Below are 22,507 nucleotides of genomic sequence, written 5' to 3' on the forward strand. Positions count from 1 at the left end.
TGAAATATTTTTGTATGGTAAGTGCAAATTTTAGTTGATACTTGGAAATATATTACTGCCTTTGAATAATATCTTTAAAATTGAAGTTCGATTTTTCATTTTTTGAAGTTATTTATTTTGAGAGAGAGAGAGAGAGAGAGAATGCGTGTGAAGGGGCAGAGAGAGAGGGAGAGAGAGAATCCCAAGCAGGCTCCAGGCAGTCAACGCAGAGCCCGATGTGGGGATCGAACTCATGAACCAAGAGATCATGACCTGAGCCAAAACCAAGAGTTGCACAGTGAACCAAAGTGTTCCGAGTCAGGGACTGTGGGGGGAGATGAGATACTCTCTTAGTTCTTTATTTCCTCTGCCTTCACTCTGATCAATAAGTCCCTGTAAGTTTTAAGATGAGGCTTCTGAGGGGAATCAGTTCTTCAGGCACGAAAAGCTGTAATTGTTTGTTTTTATCAGCCACTTCCTCCTGGGCCAGAGAGCATGCTGGATTCTCCTAAACTTCAAGGCAGCACTGTTTCCTTTCAGGCAACAGATGACTCAGGCAGTAGAAAGAGTCAAGGGTTATCCTCTGTAGTTTTCATTCCTGGTAAGTTTTCTTCCATGGCCAAAGTGTCAAGAATTTTGCTCAGTGTACCGGATGCAACAAAAAGAAAAAAAAAAGACAGAATTCTTTATTATGAACAACTTAACCAACCCTTGAATGGATCCCAGTGACCTTATTTTTTGATAAAAATATCAAGTTCAATGGTGATTATACAATAGTGGGAATTTAGATGATAACCCCAATAATTACCCTTCTAGCTCCTCCTGCATTGTACACTTACCTGACAATCTGATACCTTTTTATAAACTAAAAAAAAAAATGAGAAGAATCACATCAAATTATCAAATAACAATAATCATTATTATGAAACTTCTTTTTTCTTCATTAGTGTTACAATAACGGTGACAATGATAATCTTTTATTGGGTGTGACATATACTATTGTTGATTTTTTACAAATATCTTTGATTCTCACATCAACTCTTTAATTATTAGTGACATTTTACATATTAGAAACTGAAAATTCAGGTTTTAAGGGATCCGCTCAAGGGCATCAATAGAACAGGGATAAGAATTCAAGTTTTCCTGATTCTAAAATGATTGCTACATTCTCCATCATGAACCAATCACCCCTTTCTTAAATTCTCATTGTCGCCCCAACATATCCATTACGTTCCCAAAGTTCCGCAGGGTTTTTATTCATCTCTAACCAGTTAATCTTCTTGCCTTGGGTTTTTAGTGAAGGGGCTATTCTCATTCATTGGCTGAGATATTTATGGGCAGTGCATGAAATTATTAATCTTTCTGGTTTAACAACTTAAGTCTAGAGCCTATCACATCTCACATCAGCAAATAAACAGCAGGGAGGGGGAAAAAAAAAAAAAACACAACAAGCAGATGGATTAATGGGCCAATCCTGTGACTGAGGAGAGTATTTCCTCTTTTTTCTTTGTTAGTCTAATAGGTGAGGATGGTGTTAAGAGATTTTAAAAGCACCCAAGAAAGCAGTGACAAGTAGTGACAGTCCTGAGTTCACAGAAGCCCCAAGTAGTTTTGACTTTTCCCCAAAAAGTTAGCCAGGAGGGACCCTAACAAATCTGGCTTGGATGGAGGAGAAGAGTAAGAAGGACCACCGGGCTTTGCTCAACCAAGGAGAGGAGAATGAACTGGTGAGTCTTCCCTTTTTGTGAGTTTGTACTCAAAGTATCTGAGGCTATAGACAGGTACTACTGTAAGTGGTGCTGGCTTTAGGAACCGCAGTGGTTTTGGTGTTGTGAGTCTCCTTGAGATCAAAGGGCACAATTTTANTAAACAGAAGGGAGAAAAAAAAAAAAAAGAAACACAACAAGCAGATGGATTAATGGGCCAATCCTGTGACTGAGGAGAGTATTTCCTCTTTTTTCTTTGTTAGTCTAATAGGTGAGGATGGTGTTAAGAGATTTTAAAAGCACCCAAGAAAGCAGTGACAAGTAGTGACAGTCCTGAGTTCACAGAAGCCCCAAGTAGTTTTGACTTTTCCCCAAAAAGTTAGCCAGGAGGGACCCTAACAAATCTGGTTTGGATGGAGGAGAAGAGTAAGAAGGACCACCGGGCTTTGCTCAACCAAGGAGAGGAGAATGAACTGGTGAGTCTTCCCTTTTTGTGAGTTTGTACTCAAAGTATCTGAGGCTATAGACAGGTACTACTGTAAGTGGTGCTGGCTTTAGGAACCGCAGTGGTTTTGGTGTTGTGAGTCTCCTTGAGATCAAAGGGCACAATTTTATAGTTGGGGAACCTGCAGGGGCTGAGAAGACTGTGTCTTCTAGACAATGGAATTCTTGCTGTCCCCATATGCATCAGACAGAATGAACTTTCCTTCTTAGACGGTTCGTGGAGTATTCAGCGTACCCCCAAAATGGTGCTTGTGAAGGTATCTCCTCCCTATCATCTGGGTCAAGTTCAAGCAAACACTGAAATTTTAAAAAATTCTTATATTTTTGGTATATCTGTATTACTTAGGCTCAGTGTGCTTTGGGTTGGTTATGCTAAAAGCATAGAAAGGTTTTAAGCACTAAGTACTGAAAAAAGAGCACAGTGTGGCTGGGGATTTAGTATATCTTTTTAAAAAGTTTTCACTTCTCAATAAAATAGTTTTTTTCCTACTGCCTCTTCTATCAAACACAGAGACATCTTGAAAAATAATCATTAAAAGCTCGGGAACCACAGGGTCTATTTGTTATTTTATTTTATCCTTAGAATTCAACAGTGAAGGAATTACTCCTATTTCACAGAAAGAAATCTGAGATCAAGGAGGTTAAGTAACTTGCATAGGTCTTCTTCAGTCGACAAGGGAGAGGCTGGAAACCTAACCCCCTTCCTCCCTCTTCACACTCCATGCTGTTCACACTGTAATAGTGTCTGCAGGTAGGCAAGCAGAAGGGGAGACAGGGAGACTGGGGGCCCAAGCAGAGATGGCACACTGGAGGTGGAAAGGGCCCACGAGATATGGTTCCCGTAAGAAGGGTATCAGTTTCGGGGCACCTGGGTGGCTCAGTCGGCTAAGCATCCGACTTCGGCTCAGGTCATGATCACACAGTTCGTGGGTTCGAGCCTCGCATCAGGCTTTGTGTTGACAACTAGCTCAGAGTCTGGAAACTGCTTCTGATTCTGTGTCTCCCTCTCTCTCTACCCTCCCCTGCTCACGCTGCCTTTCTCTCTCTCTCTCTCAGAAATAAATAAAAACTTAAAAAAAAAAAAAGAAGGGTATCAGTTTCCTGCTTGGCCTTCCAGGTCCCCATGAGATCTGTGGGAAATACACACCTGCCCTCTCTCCACACCCTTCTTTGTTAATTTAGGAAAAATAAGTGATATCATCTACACCTGCACCGTTTAAGAAGGCAGCCACTGGTCACATGTGGTTCTTGAACACTAGCAAAGTAGCTGGACCGAAGTGAAATGTGCTATGTGTGTAAAATACACACCAGATTTTGAAGAGAGTGAAAGAAAAGAGAGTAAAATAGCTGATTAACACTTTTTATATTGGTTACACATTGAAATGATAATGTTTGGATATGTTAGGTTAAATAAGATATATTATGAAAATTGATTTCATCTGCTTCTTTTTACTTCTTTAATGTGCCCACTAGGAAATTTAAATTACAAACCTGGTTCACATCAGTGACTTCCATTATCATACCACACTGATCTTGACAATGGTATAATGCTTCAAATCTTGAAGGGATTCAAAGAACTAAAACCTGCTTACTCGTGTTGACTACTAAACAGTTCTGTGCCAGTTTTGATGGGGGTTTTTTCCAATATGTAGATGAATGTTCATGAAAATCTTTGGTTGCTCTTTACTTTTCTCTGACTATGTGCTGTATTTATAAAGTTTGTAGCCTAGGATTTTAATTCTCTTAATCACAGAGGGGACATAGGTATCTCTCCTTAGCCGGGTATGTAGTGAGGCAAACAGTGTGCGTGTTAGCCTTTGTTCTAGGCTTCTCTTTGGCCATTCTTGCTGGATTTACTTTCTTTTTCTTTTTTTTTTTTAATTTTTTTAATGCTTTATTTATTTCTAGGAGAGAGAGAGAGACAGTGTGAGCAGGGGAGGGTCAGAGAGAGAGGGACTCACAGACTGAAACAGGCTCCAGGCTCTGAGCTGGCAGTCAGCACAGAGCCCGATGCGGGGCTCGAACCCACGAACCACAAGATCATGACCCAAGCGAAAGTCGGACGCTTAACCGACTAAGCCACCCAGGCGCCCCTGGATTTACTTTCTAAAGGTGGTCTTGATTCTGCCTCTGAGACACAAGAGATGTTTTGTTCACATGAGTTGCAAAGCCCAACCTTTCGATTGGTGCTCCCCCTCTGTACGGATGCCTGCCAACTAAGAGTCAGCATTACAACTGGGAGCAGCTCCAGGGGCCAAAATGGCGACTTGGTGTGGAGAATACAATTTTGACAGGAGAGCACTTCACTTCACGTTAACTTTTTTTCTGGGAAACGGTTGAGGACTCTAAGACAGCAGATCTGGGCTTTAGTCAAGGACCTGCTGTTAACCCCAAGTGTGGACACTTTTGGGGACCTTGCTAGTTGCCTGAGAACAACATCGCTTACCCCTCCTGATTTAAAAGTTTTACAAATGTCACCTATAAAATGTGTAAAGTGCTGTGAAAATATAAAGAGTTCATTTACATCCAAGGAGTCAGGACTTACGATGTTCAATTCACAAAGAGTAAGTGAAATTACTGTTGGGAATATATCCCCTTTCTCTGATTAAACTTGGGGAGTGATAATTGTTTGAGGTCTACCATTACAAAACCAAACAGTATGTGAAGAGTTAGTAAGAAAAGTCAGAAACTTGGAATGTCTGAACTATTTTAATATTTTTAAAATTTTATTTATTTATTTTGAGAGAGAGAGTAAACATGAGTCAGGGAGGGGCAGAAAGAGAGGGAGAGACAATCCCAAGCAGGCTCCACACCAATGTGGAGCCCAATGCGGGGGGGTCAAATCCACAAACCATGATGAGATCATGACCTGAGCCAAAGTTGGACACTTAGCCAATTGAGCCACCTAGGTGCCCCTGAATTATTTTAAACATCATCATCTCCTCCTCATCTTTCATTCAAAGACACACACACACACACACAAACCCTACTCAAAGCATTAAAATTGCAAATCAAACATCAGGCCCTATTGGCTCTTTCCTGTCTTTTGTCAACATTTATATGAACAGCTCGGATGAAGACAAACTTATCTAATCTGTGACTGATGCCCGGCCCTGAGGCAGAAGCAACAGCTTAGGCAGCATAATCAAGATTCAAAAAGTTTTCTAGACTTGATGGTAGGAGAGAAATTAGCAATGGGGTGTAACAGACCTAGTTATTGAGTTTGTGTTTAAAGTTATTGTCAAATTACAAGGTGGGGACATCAATGGCTTGGGCTGAGTAGCTATACATGAAAAAGTAATTAAAGTGCTTTATTTGGTCATGGCAGAATTTTAGTTGCCAGGATGATATAGCTACAAAAAATCAGTACCTGGATGTCTCAATAGAAACCCATTCAGCATAATAGAAGAAATAATAGTTCTATTATAATCTTTACTATTTAAGAAACCTATAGGGAGTTCTGTTTAATTCTAAGATTCAAACAAAAAGTATAATGTACTTAGAGAGATCTGGATTTCACAAATAAGAATCGTTTAAACTGGTGCAGCCACTCTGGAGAACAGTATGAAGTGTCCTCAGAAAACTTAAAATAGAGCTACCCGACAACCCAACAATTGCATGGCTAGATATTTATCCAAGGGATACAAAGAGGCTGATTTGAAGGAACATATGCACCTCAATGTTTTTAGAAGCACTAACAAAAATAGCTAAATTATGGAAAGAGCACAAATGTCCATCGACTGATAGCTAAAGAAGATGTAGCATATATACATATAGATATAGATACACACACACACATACACACACACACTGGAATGTTACTTGGCAATCAAAAAGAATGAAATCTTGCCATTTGCAACAATGTGGATGGAACTAGAGTGTATTATGCTAAGTGAAATAAGTCAGTCAGAGAAAGATAAATACCATATGATTTCACTCATGTGGAATTTAAACAAAACAGATGAACACAGAGGAAGGGAAGGAAAAATAAGAAAAACAGAGAGGGAAGCTAACCATAAGAGACTCTTAAATACCGAGAACAAACTGGGGGTTGATGGAGGGGTGTTGGATGGAGGGATGGGCTTCATGGGTGATGGGCATTAGGAATGGCACTTGTTAGGATGAGCACTGGGTGTTATATGTAAGTGAAGAATCACTAACTTGGATTTAAATTAAAAAAAAAAGAATCATTGAAAAGATATTGGGAATCGTTACCCAAAGAATAATCAAGGCACTTGTCTTCCAATAGTTGAAAGGCTGATGTGGAGAACAGAGTAGAAGTTGGCAGAATCTAGCCTGATTTATTTTCATTACAGAATTTCCTAACCATCTGTGGTGGCAGAATCTTCCCCTTGTGTAGTTCCCTTTGGTTGAGTGTGGCGAAACCCATAAATATGATGGACTGTAACTCCTGCACTGTTATGTTGTGTGGCAAAATGGATTTTACAGATGTAATCAACATGGATTCAGCTGAGTTAATCAAAAGGGAGATTGTTTGGGTGGGCCTGATATAATCAGGTGAGCACAGAAAAGAGCTTGTGTTCTCTCTGGAGTTATAGATATTCAGAGCATGATAGGGGCTTGATGCAAGGGAGGTTCTCCATTGCATCTTTGAAGATGGAAAGCTCTGTGTGGCAAGAGCTCTGAGCGAGTCTAACAACTGAGAACTGAGAGCAACTTCCAGTTGACAACCAGCAAGAGAATGGGGGGTCTCTGTCTAGGAGCTGCAAACATCTGATCCTGCCAGCAACCATGTGATCTCAAAAGAAGTCCTTGATCTCCAGAAGGAACACAGCCCAGAGGACACCTTGATCTCAGTTTTGTGAGACACTGAGCAGAGGATCCACTAATGAGACCCACAGTGACTGTGAGATAATGATTGGTGTTGTTTTAAGCCACTAAGTTTGTTATGTGGCAATAAAAACTAACTCCACAGCTATCCAACAAGGGAAGGTATAGCTCTATGAATTAGTGAGCAGCCTATCTTAAGTAAACCCTAGATGCTCATTGTGAAGGATGGTCTATGGCTATTTTTTTCAGGAAAGGAATCTGAACCACATAATTGCTGAGATACCCCTCCTGTATTATTGATGCTCTTATTCCAGGAATAATCTTCGACACAACATGCCATGTTGTCCCATATCCTTGTTCTAAGGCAAATTCTGGCTCTATAAATTGCTGAGGATGATTAGCCCATACATCTCATTACTTTTTGACCCACAATTTCTGCTTTCTTGCCTTTAGCCGCATCAAACAAAGGTCCTTAGTTGCATTTTCACTTCTGGGAAGACCACATAGTAGCACTTTCAGTAGAGTAGTTGACTTTATGGGAATGGCTGGAGCTGAGAGTGACAATATGCTTATCTCTTCAATATTGGGTTTTGAATCACACTGCTAAGAGGAAAGGGCCCCTTTTATTCCAGAAAGAAGTGTAAGGGGAAAACTTAAGAGGTTGAACTATTTCAGTAATTACTTGGAACATCTTCAAGTCTCAATTTTTTGATCTACAGGTAATAATTTATAAATACTACTAATAATAGCAGCTATTATCATAAATAATTATGCCTATTTCATGGAGTCGTTGTGAGGATTAAATGGTAGCTAAGTAAGTGCTTGAGAAAGGTTAGCTCTGATTGTCAAATGTAGATGACAGTGAAAGAGACCCAAGACATTTTCTTCCCCTGCTCAAGGGACACTCCATGTATGAACGCAGGACAAGATATATGAAAACTATAACTAAAATTTCTTGTGAATTAGTGATAACCAACACAAATTACTACATGTGGCCAAACCAAAGCAGTAATGGAGGGGTGAGGAACAATGACCATACTGACATGATCCATGAATTGAAACACCGTGGTGGCTCAGTTGGTTAAGTGTCAACTCTTGATCTCGGCTCAGGTCATGACCTTATGGTTGGTAAGTTCAAGCCCTACATCCAGCTCTGCGTTGACACGTGGAGCCTGCTTGGGATTCTCTTCCCCCCTCTCTCTGTCCCTAACCCATTTGTGCTCTCTCTCTCTCAAAAGAAATAAACAGACTTAAAAATTTTAACATGGTCCATGAACCAGAGACAGTATTATCCTAACCTGGAAACACAGCAGAATTGGAGACACGAGAGCAGAGGAGAACCTTCTCTCATGTATCACATAAAGGAACAACAAAGATAACAAAGGGTTGATTGTGAATAGTGAATAGAAACTTGGTGTTGTGATTGCTGTTTGAGAAAAAAAAGACAAACGTGATGAATTCTTGGCCCACAAAAGGGCTCAGAGATGTCATCTCCTTGGCCATGGTTCAAGGGGCTCAAAGTTTGAGGCCTACCTGGAAAAAGCTAACTTACTCTAAGGCTGTTGGAACACCTCTGCATGGAAAAACTTATTCTACAGCAAAAAATGGCTCTGCCATTCACAGAGGTAATTAGCGCACTGAGAATTATTTATATTATGTCTTGGTTGAGTAAATAATTGACTACTTGTGCTTGGAGAATGTTGGTTTGAGTAAGTGAATGTGTCATGAAATATAACCCAAAGAGATCCAGTCTGAAAGAGTTGAGTCAGACCCTACTGTGCCCGTGCATGGTGGGTATGCAAGAAATATGTAGATAAGCAGGGGTGCCTGAGTGGCTCAGTCGGTTAAGCATCTGACTCTTCAGCTCCAGTCATGATCTCACGGTTCCTTAGATGGAGCCCTGCATTGGGCTCTGTGCTGACAGCACAGAGCCGACTTGGGATTCTGTCTCCCTCTCTGTCTCTGCCCCTCCCGCGCTTGCTTTCTATCTTCTCTCTCAAAATAGATAAAAATAAACTTAAAAATTTCTAAAAAAAAGAATTTTTGATAAACACATGAAAAATGAGCATAAGGATAAAAGGATTTTAAAAATGAAAGGGGACCTGCTCACAAGACCAGTCATGCACAAGTGCTAGTGCTCTAGATGCAATGAAAATTCAGGAACAAAAACAAGCAGAGAGCCTAGGCGAAGGTTCCGCATGACTAATAGGAGCTCTCCAAGAGAGAACTTGGGAAGGAGACAATGTTTAGATGCAACTGCACCCTGTAATTCTCCTTTCCCGAGGAATTTGGCCAATCTTAGTTCCATCTCAGATGGTAACTATAAGAGTTACTTATTTAATTTTTTTAATGTTTTATTTATTTCTAGGAGAGCNGGGGCGCGAACCCACGAACCACGAGATCATGACCTAAGCGAAAGTCAGACGCTTAACTGACTAAGCCACCCAGGCGCCCCAAGAGCTACTTATTTAAAAAAGAAAGAAAAATGATTTTTAAAGTGCCTTTTATGTACTCGGACTCTGTGTTTGTATGTTCTCCTTTAATCCCTATGAGCTAGTCATTCAGATATCATTTTATACTGAGAAAATGAGGCTCAGTTAAGTAACATATGCAAAGTCACGTTACCGTGGGTGGGAAGATTCCCTATTACATGATTTTCCTCCTATACGAGTGAAGATCATTGTACTGTGTGTGTGTGTGTGTGTGTGTGTGTGTGCGTGCGCGCGCGCATATGTGTGTATATATATATAGTCACTAAGCTAGTTAATCTTTCAGTCAATTTGGTGTTTATCTTAAAGCCCTTCTCCCAGTTTCATATACCACAAAGGTAAGCAGTTTTCTTTTTGGCCTGCGTTTGACTTTCATTTTGACAATCCATGCTCTGTGGGAAAAGCAAGAATTCCATGTAAGCCATTGGATCAATCACTTTGACAAACCCAACTTATGGTTTTCCCAAAGAGCATTTAGTTCCGAATATTGCCTGTGGTCAAATCATTTCACAAGGACTCCAACAAGACTGAAATTTTGTTGAACTGCGTATTAGTCAAGCTCACATGAACCGCTAATGTATACTGCATACTCAAAGTGTTTCAAGAGCCGTGCTAAATGCTTTGCATGCATTGACTCCTTCATTTCGCACAACAAGCCTGGAAGATACTGTTATCATTTTCCTTTACGGAAGAGGAAAGTGAGTCATCAGGGGAAGCAAATAAATNGATAGGGAAAGAAATCTGCTGACATTTAGAGTGAGCTGTCCCCAGCCATGATCAGGGTCTTTCCCAGAAACCTCTTCCCTTTTCTTGCTTATTAGGGATTTGATTTTATTTCTGCTCAACAGAAAGCCACACGTCTCAATCATCCACACCAGGAGCAGCTACAGCCTTCTCTGGTCATCAAATCTTCTTTCCATGTCCCACAGAAATTCCTTCTCTAGCTCTTCTCTGTTTTCATTTACTTCTCAGTTTTTGCTGTCATTTTCTCTTTCTCAGTCGAACTCCATTAAAATAATTAAAATAACTTCTACCAACTTGGAACAGAGTGTCTAAAAAGCACCCTCCCTTTATTACTTTTTATTTATGTATATAAATTCAGTGGTGTCAACAAAGTGCACTGATCTTAAGTGGGCAGTTCAATGACTTCTATTATCAATTATTTTTGCTCATTTCATATCAACAGAATTGTGTCTAGATTTACTGTACTCATTTCTCAGTATGTCTATGAAATTCATACATATTGTTGGTTGCATTATAAGTTCATTTTAAAAATTATTTTGTAGTGTTATATTATATGAAAACACAAAAATTTATTTATCTTTCTCTTATACCTTTAGATTATTTCCAGTTTGGGACCTTTATAAGTAAAACTGATACAAATATTCTTGTGCAAATCTTTTGGTGAACATATACAATTTTCTGTGTAAAAATCTAAGAATGGAATTACTAGCTCATACAGTAATTGTATCTTGAGCAACACAGTGAGTATTTCAAAATGTTTGTACCAATGTACACTACCCAAAACAATGTAGCTGAGTACCAATGCTCCACATTTCAACCTACATTTGGTATATTCAGTTTTTTTCATTTTAACTATACTTTGGCTATATCATTGTATCATTTTATCATTGGTGTGTCATTTTAGAGTGAGTCTTCAAATCTGGTTGTGTAAGGCTTCCAATTTTGTTCTTTTTTAGGATTGTCTTGGCTATTTTGGCTGTGATATGTCATTTTAGTTTTATTTTGCATTTTCTTAATGACATAGTATTGAGCACCTTCTTGAATGGTATCCTGGAAATCCTCTTTCGTAAAATGCCTGTGCAAGTCTTCTGCTCATTTTTATTGTGTATATCACTCTGTTTTTTATTGACTTATAGTCATTTTTGATATTTCCAAATATGATTCTTTTTTTATATATAGGTACAGATAGCTAATATCTTCTCCAGAGACCTTTTGAAAAATGTATGCTTTTAGTTTTATTAAAGTAAGATATATTTTTTATCTTTTTTATTTCCTGTTTAAGAAATATTTTCCAGGGCGCGTGGGTGGCTCAGTTGGTTAAGTGTCTGACTTCGGCTCAGGTCATGATCTCGCGGTTCGTGGGTTCAAGCCAGGTCAGGGTCTGGGCTGCCATCTCAGAGCGTGGAGCCTACTTCGGATTGTGTGTCTCCCTCTCTCTGACCTTATTCCACTAGAGTTCTAGATCTTAGCTTATAATTTTCCTTTCTTTTAACAAATGTATCAGATTTTGGTATCTGAGTATGCTGACTTCATGAAACAAATTGGGAACATTTCTACGTCCTCTTATGAAAAAGTTTGTGCAAAATTGATGTCACGTCTACCTCAAATATTTGAAAGGATTCATAAGCCATTTGGGATTGAAGATTTCTTTGTGAAAAAGCTTTGAGTTACATATTAATTTTCTGTAATAGCCATAAAAATATTCAGATTTATTTACGAGTTTATCAATTTTATTTCACTTTTAAAGTACAAATTTGACATTATTGATTTTTTCTATTGTAGATCTGCTTTCTATTTTATTCATTTCTGCTTTTTTTCTGCTTTTCTTTATTATTTACTTCCTTATATTTTTTAAGCTTTAGTTTGCAGTTCTTTCTACAGCTTCTTGAGTTGGAAGTTTATTTCACTGATTTCAAACATTTTTTTTCTTTTCTTACCTACACATCTAAAGCTATAAGTTTCCCTCTAATCGTTGTCTTAAGTTCATCCCACAAGTTTTTATTTGTCAATTTCCGTTTTTATTCAGTTCAAAATATTTCTTAATGTCTATTGTAATTTCTCACTTGACTCACATGTATTACTTAGAAAAATGCTGTTTAATTTCAAAACATTTGGGAATTTTTAAGTTATCATTCTGTTGTTACTTTTAGTTTAATTATAACGTCATCAAATTTTATGTTCCAGAATGTAGTCAATTGAGGTAAATAATTTAGGTGTACTTGAGAAGAATTTTAAGTATGCGGTTTGAGGTTATAATTTTCTTTATTTGTTAATTAGGTAAATGCGGTTGTTCAAGCTTCCTGTATTCTTTTTTATTTTATTTTTTTCCACGAGTATTATCAGTTAGAGAGGTAGGGCATTAAAATCTCCAACGATGACTGTGGCTTTACGTTCTATTTTGCTTTACAAAGTTTGAACTTATGCTTATAAGTGCCCCCAAATTTAAAATTGTCATTTCTTACTGTTGAATTAATTTTTTTAGTACATGAAGTGTCCTCCTTTCTCTCACAGTATTTATTTTTTAAAGTCTATTTTCTCCGAAATTAACATAGCTATGCTAGTTCTTTTTTGTTAGTCATTGCATTGTATATTTCCCTTTCTTTCTTACTTTTATCTATTTGCTTTTTTGTATTTAAGGGTGAACAACATATGGTGGGTTTTTTACTATCTAGTCTGACAATCTTTGTTTTCAATCACAGTATTAATGTCATTTATATTGAATGTAATTACTGATATTGTTGGATTAAAGTTACTATTTGCTTTCTATCTATTCTGTCTATTCTTTATCCTTTTCTTCATTTAACACTATAGTGGCTCACATTTCTGGGTTGACTTCATATATTTTTGTTTTTAATGGTACCACCACAGCCCATTGTTTTCATGTCCCACATCTTTTGAACCATTAGCTATTATTTGGTTCTTCCAATAACTTTTCTATTACAGATAATACTGTACTGAACACTGTTATATACAACACTTTCTACTTTGTGTATTATTTCCTTAGGGTATATTTCCAAGTGTGGAATTACTGATTCTAGAAATAGAAACATCTTTATAAATCTTGATATAATTTGTCACCTTGCTTTCTCTAAAGAATTATTCCAAGAAGGGGAAAAATAGTTGGGGAGAGGGAGGGAGGCAAACCATGAGAGACTCTTGAATACTGAGAACAAACTGAGGGCTGATAGGGGTGGGGGGGAGGGAAAGGGGGGTGATGGGCAGGGAGGAGGGCACTTGTGGGATGACACTGGGTGTTATATGGAATTCAACTTGACAATAAAGTATTAAAAAAAGAATTACTCCAATTTATAAGGTTATTAGCAGTATGTGGTTATAGTGATTTTATTGCCATCTTGCTAGCATTGCCAGGTCTTTTTTTAACTAAAAAAATTTTGTATAGAAAAAAACTGAAGGGGTATCAGAATTATGACTACTAATGCCATTGTTGTAAGTAAGTTAATAAAAAAAAGAAGGGAAAGGCATTTGTGATGTGCTTTTTCACTTATGAGCTGGCCTAAAATTCCAAACCATTCTGTTTCTGTTTTGAATACTTTGGCAATAAGCCCACATGAATAACTTAGTGAAATAACGCATATTTATGACCTAATCTGTGAACTGGCATATACATTTTATTTGTGTCTAATAAAACTATCATTCACAAATAAAACTAAAACAGGTTTATAGAATCAGAAGGAAGACAGGAAGAGAGAAAGGAGACCCAACTGAAAATATGCTTAGAGGCAGAGTGAACACATTTTAAAGTTACATTTAAATCTCATCATGAATAATCTCAAAATAGAGTGGCTGCATCGCTAAACTTAATGAGCATTTTTTCCCAGGTGGAGGATAATACTGAGGAGCACTGGAAAGGAACTCTTAAAATTCTAATTACTTTGCAGAGCACTTAAAGAAACATTATCTCATTTGAGCGCTAGTACCTTGTAAGGCACGCGTTTCTGATTGTTTTGTAAGGGAGTAAGCTGGGATTCCCTGGAGGTGATATGATTTACCTAAGGTCACATAGCTGACAACTGGTAGAGCGGTGACTCAAACGTACATCTTTGCTACCTTTCCATGATGTTTAAGGATTCCTTTCAACAACTGTTATTAAAATCTTCATTTACTGCAGAATTCTTTACTAGAAAAAATTAATGAAAATGGCCATCAGAGATGAAAACTTTTCCAACTATTAAGCCAAGAGATTTATTATAACATGATCTAAACTGGCATAAAATTCCAGAAGATTCCATCATTAGAAATGCTACAGAAATTCAGCAAAAACCCATTTCTTAACATTACACTTCTGTGATCTGTGGACATGGGAATTCAGGGTCTTAGAAACACACACGCACACACGAGAACAGCAGCAACCACAGCAGCAGAACGTAAAATAAGAGAATAGTCATAACGTCATTCACAATCAGCATCTGTCTGGGTCTTCCAAGGACAGTAAAAATCAGGTGTTTGATATTTAAAACCCAATGCTGTGACACTTCTTTGTGGAAGCTAGAAACCAGAAATTGTCTTGAAATAAAGGTATCTATGGTTGTTGGCTGTTTCCTTCTAAAATCACGTCTCAAAGTCTTTATCAATTCATGATAATATCAACTCCCTTACTACTAAAAGTAGAAATATTTCAGCATGTTATTACCATCAGGGTAAATTCCTATAAGCTGTCTTTTGAAAACCTTTCATGTTCACAGATAATCTCTTAATTTATACCATCCTACCATTTGTATCAACTTCCACCAGTAAATTTGCACGAATATATATTTTTTAAACTTTATACCTAAAAAAAGTAAACCTGGTCCAAACCATGGGGTGACTCTTAACAGCAGTTAGAACCAAATAAGTCTGCCCATTCCTTGCTCTTCCCGTCTAACGTTTTAGTTCCATATGCCACGGTAGCAAAAGGAGCCCTTTTTTTAATTGTATCAGCAGACAGCTGTAAGCAAGCAATCTGATTCAACCAGCTGAAACCAGATTTGTCTCCCGAGAACAGTCCTGCATCTCAAGCTTGTGTTTCTTGGAGCAAAATGATGTGTTTATATAAAAAAAGAAAAACAGAGTCGTGTTTTCTTTACTCTCCAGGAGGTGTTTGGTTACCGGACCCAGCATCTACGCAGGGCCCTGTGCCTCGTCACATCCGTGCTGACGTGTGGGACCCTTCTGCTGGTGTTTTACTGGAGGCCTCAGTGGAGGGTGTGGGCGAACTGCAACCCATGCCCCTTGCAAGAAGCAGACACTGTTTTGCTAAGAACAACGGTGCGTGCCCTTCAGCACCGTGTCGGTGGTGCCATGGCTGGTTGGTGTTCCAGAGTAGATCTATCTCTCTTTACTCAAGAGCTTTCTTGCACCCAAGTAGGGGATGGCAAAACTATCCCAGCACCTGCTTGCCATCTCTTATTTTGACTCAGGAAGGAAGGACATTTCCTCCACGTCACTCTGGGGAAATTTCTACTATGCCAGGCTAATTATCAGTGCCCTTAGCCCTTACATGAGTCATGGCTGTCGGTATTATAACTCTTAAAGACATGACACAGGAAGGATAGTTCAGTATTTTCAGAAAACATAGTTTGAGGGGAAGTAGGCATTTGAAACACCTACCTGTCATTTTAAGATAGCCAGAAACTGGGGGCCCCCGGGTGGGTCAGTGGGTTAAGCAGCAGACTTCGGCTCAGGTCATGATCTCCTGGTCTGCAAGTTCAAGCCCTACATCGGGCTCTGTGCTGACAGCTCAGAGCTGGGAGCCTGCTTCAGATTCTGTGCCTCCTCTCTCTCTCTGCCCCTTCCCCACTCACACTCTTTCTCTGTCTCTCTCTGTCTCTCTCTCTCTCAAAAATAAATAAACGTTAAAAAATTAAAAAAAAAAGATAGCCAGAAACTTTCCTGTAAAGTGTGTCTTTCTTTTTATTCTCTAGCACAGTGGTTCTCCAATTACTTGGAGGGCTCGTTAAAACAGACTGCTGACCTCACCCCAAAATTTCTGGCTCAGTAGGCTTGTGGTAGGGCTGAGAAGTTGCAGTTTTAGCAAGTTCCAACCTAATACTGATGCTCTTGTCTGTAGCCCAAACTTTGGGAATCCCTGGTCTGGTTGATCGAGGGTCTTATGAAATAAATAATATTTGAGAATTTCATGGGCTGGATTTTCTTCTCTAGGATGAATTCCAAAGATATATGAGGAAGAAGGTTATATGCCTCTACTTAGCTACACTGAAGTGTCCTATAAGCAAGAACCCAGAGGAGCCCCTGGTGGCTGACCGCCACTCTGTCATTAACCATGCCGTACTGAAGCCAGAATTAAAAGTAAGCCATTTTGTGTGCAATGTTATAGCATGTCTTGACTAAAAAAAAAAAGATGAATGCAAATGGCTATTGGATGAAAGTTCTGAATGTCACGCTGCTACTGGGCTGGGAATTACAACTATGTATCAAGGGAAGTGAGAGCTGCGTGGGGACCCTCACCAAGGAGCCCTCACCTCCCCTGACGGGCTTCCCTTTGTGAATGACGCGTGTTCTATCACATTTTTCATTGTAGCTGCGATGTATCCAAGTGCAGAAAATCAGGTATGTCTGGGACTACTTGGAGAAGAGATTTCAGAAAGTCGGGTAAGTTTCTGCTCCTCAGCATTCATTGGGATATTGAGGGAGGAACGTGCATTTGTTGAGTGTCACCCACTAAGGTATGCTTCCTGTCCTGACCACGTCGTAGGCGGCTGGAAGACAGCAATTCCTGCTATGACATCCACCACACGTTTGGACTGGGCCTGACCAGTGAAGAGCAAGAGGTCAGGTAGGGTTTGTGATACTCCTTAAGAGTAAACTCTGCCAACAGAAATTGAAATACCAAAGGCTTATGATCCGTGAAGTGTGGACATAATGCTTCATCGGCTTCATTTAATTCCGATTTATTTCCCAGCAACAGAGACATGTTTTAAGTTGGTTTCATCTCGGGCAAACTTATTAAAAAGAAAAGCGCCAAAGAACAGTGCAAGCCAATAACACGTGATCTTTTCCTTCAGGATTGTGGAACAGCTTCCTCTGTGTTGTCTTTTTCGTTCTTTCCTCCAAAAGTCTGGAGTCATTTCATAGACATCCGATTTGTCATTCTCTAAATCCTCGGAGAGACTGAAAGACAATATTTTGATTAATTGTCCTGTGAAGAAACAGCCTGGAGAGGAGGATTTTGTTTGCTCACGTAGTTGTGTCCTTCACCACTATATTTATAGCATCTAGAACAGTGCCTGATTCATGGTGGAAGCTCAATAGATTTTTGTGGAATGAATGAATGCCTGCATGCATGCATTACTGTATTGACCAAATGCCTTTACAATGCAAGTACTTTGCAAGGCACTAAAGATCTAGGGATAAATAAGGCTCACTCACTGCCCCAGAGACATTCACTGACTATTGGGAAAGAGAGACAAAGAATAGTGGTACAATTGTGAGAATGTGATCTATAAATGCACACAGATTAGGATATAACAGTGTAACAGTACCATAGAAATGCTTATGCTACTCATTAACCCACAGTGATTTTGAGTCTCTGCTTCCCTCATCTGCATTTTGAAATGGTGAATCCTGGTGAGTCTGAAAGTAAACCATTGCAAGCCTTCCCCAGAATCCTAATAATTACCTTCATTTCTTGCCCATTTTCAGGACATATCCTGCCTGACCTTCCTCACAGTCTATAAGAAACACAAATTCTTCAGCTAAGAAGCAAGCTGGGACATAAAACACAGGTTCTCGGGCTCCACCCCCATAAATTGTATTTACTAGGTAGGAACTAAAGGTAGTGGTAAGAGCAGAACTGTCCCCCACCCGTGATTCATATGCACCCCAACTCTAAGAATTACTGATCTGTGATTTGTTGTTTTTAAACTTTTCCTCCTGCTGGATGAAAAATGATGAAAAATGAACAAGGCATCTAGACTCTGACAATGTTTGCAAAATGCATTAGAAATAGTATCATTATATAAGATTTCAGATGCAATGCTTAATACACTGAAACACAAAATGTTGTCAAAGGCATTAAGAACATACTGGTTTAATAGCATTAAGCACCAGACTCTAAAGGATCCATCTAGTTAGGAAGTGTAGTTGATTAATGCAAATACACTTTGCCTGGGACACCATTTCCACAGGAAAGATTGCCCATCACTGTAGCTACCTCACATTTGTCCTTATTTATCAAGGGCCAAGCTTTAATAAATATCATACATAATTAAATTGAAATCTGGTCCACACAGTAAAGAACTTGATCATGTAATGAGCAAGACAAAGAGTTTAGTTTCCCAAATATGAAGAATAGAGGAGATAATCTACTTATAAATATACAAGCAGGTTCTGCTTATGGGTTTTTCTAGGTGGATGGCAAAGAGAGTGAGTAGAAATGTGAAATACTCCGCCGCCCCTCATTTTTTAGTGTAAGACTAGGGCTGTTTTTTCAAAACTCAAATGTGATTGGTTGGTTGGTTAGGTGATGTCTCACTGATTTCCTAAATGGAGATGAGTTTGTCTTCTTGGAAAGCAAGGACATAACATGAGAAATAAAGGAAGGAGAATACATAAAACTCCTTGATGACAAAAAGCCATCAAGTCTAAATACAAATTTCTCTTTAGGCCTCCCAGCAGCCAGACAAAAAGAGAAAATAGACACATTTATGTAGTCACCTTTTCAGTAGCAAAAAAGCAAATCAGGACATCAGGAGAGGTAACATTATCCTGAAGAGACATTTTCAGGAGGCCTTAGGAAGAAAAATGTTCCAGGAGGTTCCCTGCTCTTCACTCATTCATGAACTGGATGCCCCTTTCTTTCTCTCTCTCTTTCTTTCTTTCTTTCTTTCTTTCTTTCTTTCTTTCTTTCTTTCTTTCTTTCTTTCTTTCTTTCTCTCTTTCTTTCTTTCTTTCTTTCTTTCCTTCTTTCCTTCTTTCCTTCTTTCTTTCTTTTAATTTTTGCTTATTTATTTTTGAGACAGAGAGAGACAGAGCACAAGTAGGGTTGGAGCAGGGTTGGAGCAGAGAGAGAGAGGGAGACACAGAATCTGAAGCAAGCTCCAGGCTCTGAGCTGTCAGTACAGAACACGATGCTGGACTCGAACTCACAAACCGCAAGATCATGACCCAAGCTGAAGTCGGACACTTACCTGACTGAGCCATTCAGGTGCCCCTGGGTGCCACTCTATCTCACTGCCTGTCTTAGAGAGCTCCACAGAGACTTGAGGCAATTCTCTTATCTCATGGAAACAGGGAAAAACCACACCCACCTCACCCCCATCCATCCAATAGGCTTCTTATGAGGACAGTCTTTAAGTTGTGCACCTCCTCACCTTCTTTTCACTTAGTGCCATGGCTTGTTTATCTTCCTGGAAGTGGAAGGGGGAAGTGTCTGGTAGTCAAGATAGCAGCCAGCTCTTAACTGGGGGCCTAGACCAGTCCCCTTGTTGGTAACCCAGTTCTCTGGAATAAGAAAAGCTTTGATGGGTAGAGTCTGCAAATTCTATCATGGGAATACAACAGCTATTGCTGATTTCAAGCCACCAGTGTGACATCAAGGAATGTGAAGCATGGAAGAGATACTCCCCATCGGCTTGAGTATTTTGCAGGGCCGAACTTAACTCTCAACATTTGTCACCATGCTGGGAAAAAAGGCATGCCTGTGAGTAACAGAGGAAAGGAATCTGAGTGACAGGCAGGAAACCCATCAGCACACGCTGTTTGACCTCTCTGTCTTCCAGCATCTCTGCACCTCAGTGTTTTCACACATGGGATCAGAAGACTCTGGTTTGAGTCCTCTTGGACCCATGCAAATCACTGTACCAGTAAAGGCATGGCTTGGAAATCAGACAAACTTGGGCTGAGCTCTGTTACACCTTAGATCAAGGACCCATCATGCACATTGCACTATCTGTGCTCACGGAGTGTGAGGAGGAGTCTTGGAGGCCAGGGGTGAAGGCTGGATCTGCTCCTTTCCTGCTCTGTGGCTCTGGGAGAGTTACTGAGTTTATCTGAACTTCAATTTTCTTTATAATAAAGATGATAATGTGATATATCATAGAGGTAATGTGATGATTACAGGAGATAATACATATAAACGGCTAAGTGTTGTTTCTGACAGTCATCTCTGCTTAAAAGTTGCAATTTTACAATTAATGCTGGATATGGGTACCTTTGGCAGACACACTATTCACACAATGAATAGTTTTTCCCATTGGCAAAATGGGGGATAGTAACCCTTTCCTTTAGACTATTGTGACAGTCAGATGAGAGAATCGGTGTGAGAACGCTGTAAATTGTAAAATGCTATGCAAACACGAGGGCTTCTTACTGGAATGTGTGGATTAGCAAAGTGTTAGATGTGAAGACCATATATCACCTTCCAGTTTGTTGGCTTATTCATTCATGTACTTATTTTCACACGCTAAGGACCTGTCCTAGGTGCTGAAGAGGCAAAAGTAAGGTGGATATAATCTCTAACATCAAGAGCAATCTAGAATGCGTGAGAATTCTAGGAACATTGTCACATCTGTGTCTTGTTGGCTATTCTTAGAATGCAATTGAATTATTTAAAAAAATAACTCACAATGCCTTTCTAACTCCATTTCGATTCTTGAGTTGCATTAAGATATGTTTTAACTAGAAAAACAACTTTGTCCATCATGCACTTTCATTTTAAAAACGTTAATATTTTAGGATATGCACACTAATATTTTTTATTAAAGGCACAAAGAGCCTTAATGGTAGAGAAGTGACTCTTGCTTAGTTTGGCTTGCACTCACTTATCAATGAGTTTTCGATTTGACATTTAATTGGTGACCAATCTCTTACAGAAGATTAGTGTGCGGGCCCAATGCCATTGAAGTAGAAATCCAGCCCATATGGAAGCTGCTTATTAAACAGGTAACTAACTGTTTTCATCTATCTTTGAAAAAAAAACATTTTGTTTGTCCTTTACTTTTTATTTCCTGGTACTCAGGGGAATTTTAGGCAATATCTGGATACTTTGATATGAATAAAATCTATGTTTCTTATAACTTCGTTTTGTTATTCCCTGCTGTCTTTAGTCTATGTTTTTCCTGTCCATGAAGGTGTTTTCCTTTTTTTAAAAATATAGTTCAATAAATATATGATTTATTTCCGGATTTCTAACTGGCCCTTTTCAATAACCACTTGTTTTAAATTAAAATCCTCTTTAAAAAATCCATTCCCAGTACAAGAGACAGATTTCTCTTTTGATGGTGGTTGTAATGGTAGTGGTGGTGGGGTAATGTTATTCCTCCTGTGATCTTTTTGACAATTTTAAACGCATTAGTTTAGTCTTTCTCTGGTTACTTTATTATGTCAATTTTCTCGGGAATGATTTCTTTCTTTGCTAGTGGATTTATTTATTTTTTAGAATATTTTATTTGTGTGCCTTGAATTATTATTATTTTTAGTGGTGGTGATGAAGGCTCTGGTGGTGAGCTGCCCTTCAGTGGGACTTCCTCTGTCTCCATTTCTCTCTTTTTCTCTGTATCCACCGTCCCTGTTGGATAGCTCTGAGTTTGTCTCTTGGTGGCCCCCATGGCCCCCAGTTCATAATCAACTCCTAGGGGTTGGGGCTCTGTTCGCCAGGATCTAGTAGACACAGGCCTTGAGCCAGCTGGGGTTTGGCCGGGTTCACAGTGGTACTATGAACTCTGTTCTTTCCCATTCCACCGTCTGCCAGTAAACAGCTGCTGGTTGTGACTTTTCATGGTCTCTGCTCCTGGGCAGGAGAGCAAGGCTGGTTTTGTCCCCTGTCACTTGTGGAGCACTGTCCATCACATTCCCAATAGCATGAGCTCCTGGCTACCACTCTACAGTCCTTACGTGGAGCCCAGTGAGCTGATGGTGCTGGCCTCCACTCCATGCTGCACGTTTCTAGTCTGGTTTTTTTAATTTTTATTTTTTTAATGCTTATTATTTTTGAGTGGGAGAGAGACAGAGCATGAGTGGGGGAGGGGCAGAGAGAGAGAGAAAGAGGGAGACACAGAATCTGAAACAGGCTCCAGGCTCCAAGCTGTCAGCACAGAACCCGCTGCGGAGCTCACACCCACAAACTGAGAGATCATGACCTGAGCCAAAGTCAGCGCTTAACCGACTGAGCCACCCAGGCGCCCCGTTTCTAGTCTGTTATAATCCACAGCAGTGGTCATTTTGTTTGTGTAGCATGGTCGCGTTAAAAATAATTTTTATTAGACTTTTATTTAGCGCAGGCTTCAGTTCACAGAAAACTTGATTGGAAGGTACTGAGGTTTCCCATATACCCCATGC

The 22,507-nt window shown here is 39.3% G+C and overlaps 1 protein-coding gene across 1 annotated transcript in view; it reads left to right on the plus strand.

Annotated features, from left to right (window-relative positions):
• The first annotated feature begins 2,098 nt into the window (after positions 1-2,098).
• The window catches only part of ATP13A5 (ATPase 13A5), a 100,445-nt gene continuing 80,036 nt past the window's right edge, over positions 2,099-22,507 (plus strand). The window contains exons 1-6 of the mRNA XM_077754365.1: positions 2,099-2,161; positions 15,305-15,478; positions 16,373-16,519; positions 16,752-16,822; positions 16,926-17,006; positions 21,043-21,112. Coding sequence (XP_077610491.1) covers positions 2,099-2,161; positions 15,305-15,478; positions 16,373-16,519; positions 16,752-16,822; positions 16,926-17,006; positions 21,043-21,112 — 606 coding nt within the window. The remainder of the gene's footprint in view (positions 2,162-15,304; positions 15,479-16,372; positions 16,520-16,751; positions 16,823-16,925; positions 17,007-21,042; positions 21,113-22,507) is intronic.

The sequence above is a fragment of the Crocuta crocuta genome, unplaced genomic scaffold, assembly GCF_008692635.1.
Source record: "Crocuta crocuta isolate KB4526 unplaced genomic scaffold, BGI_CrCroc_1.0 scaffold70, whole genome shotgun sequence".
In the NCBI taxonomy this organism is placed as follows: domain Eukaryota; kingdom Metazoa; phylum Chordata; class Mammalia; order Carnivora; family Hyaenidae; genus Crocuta; species Crocuta crocuta.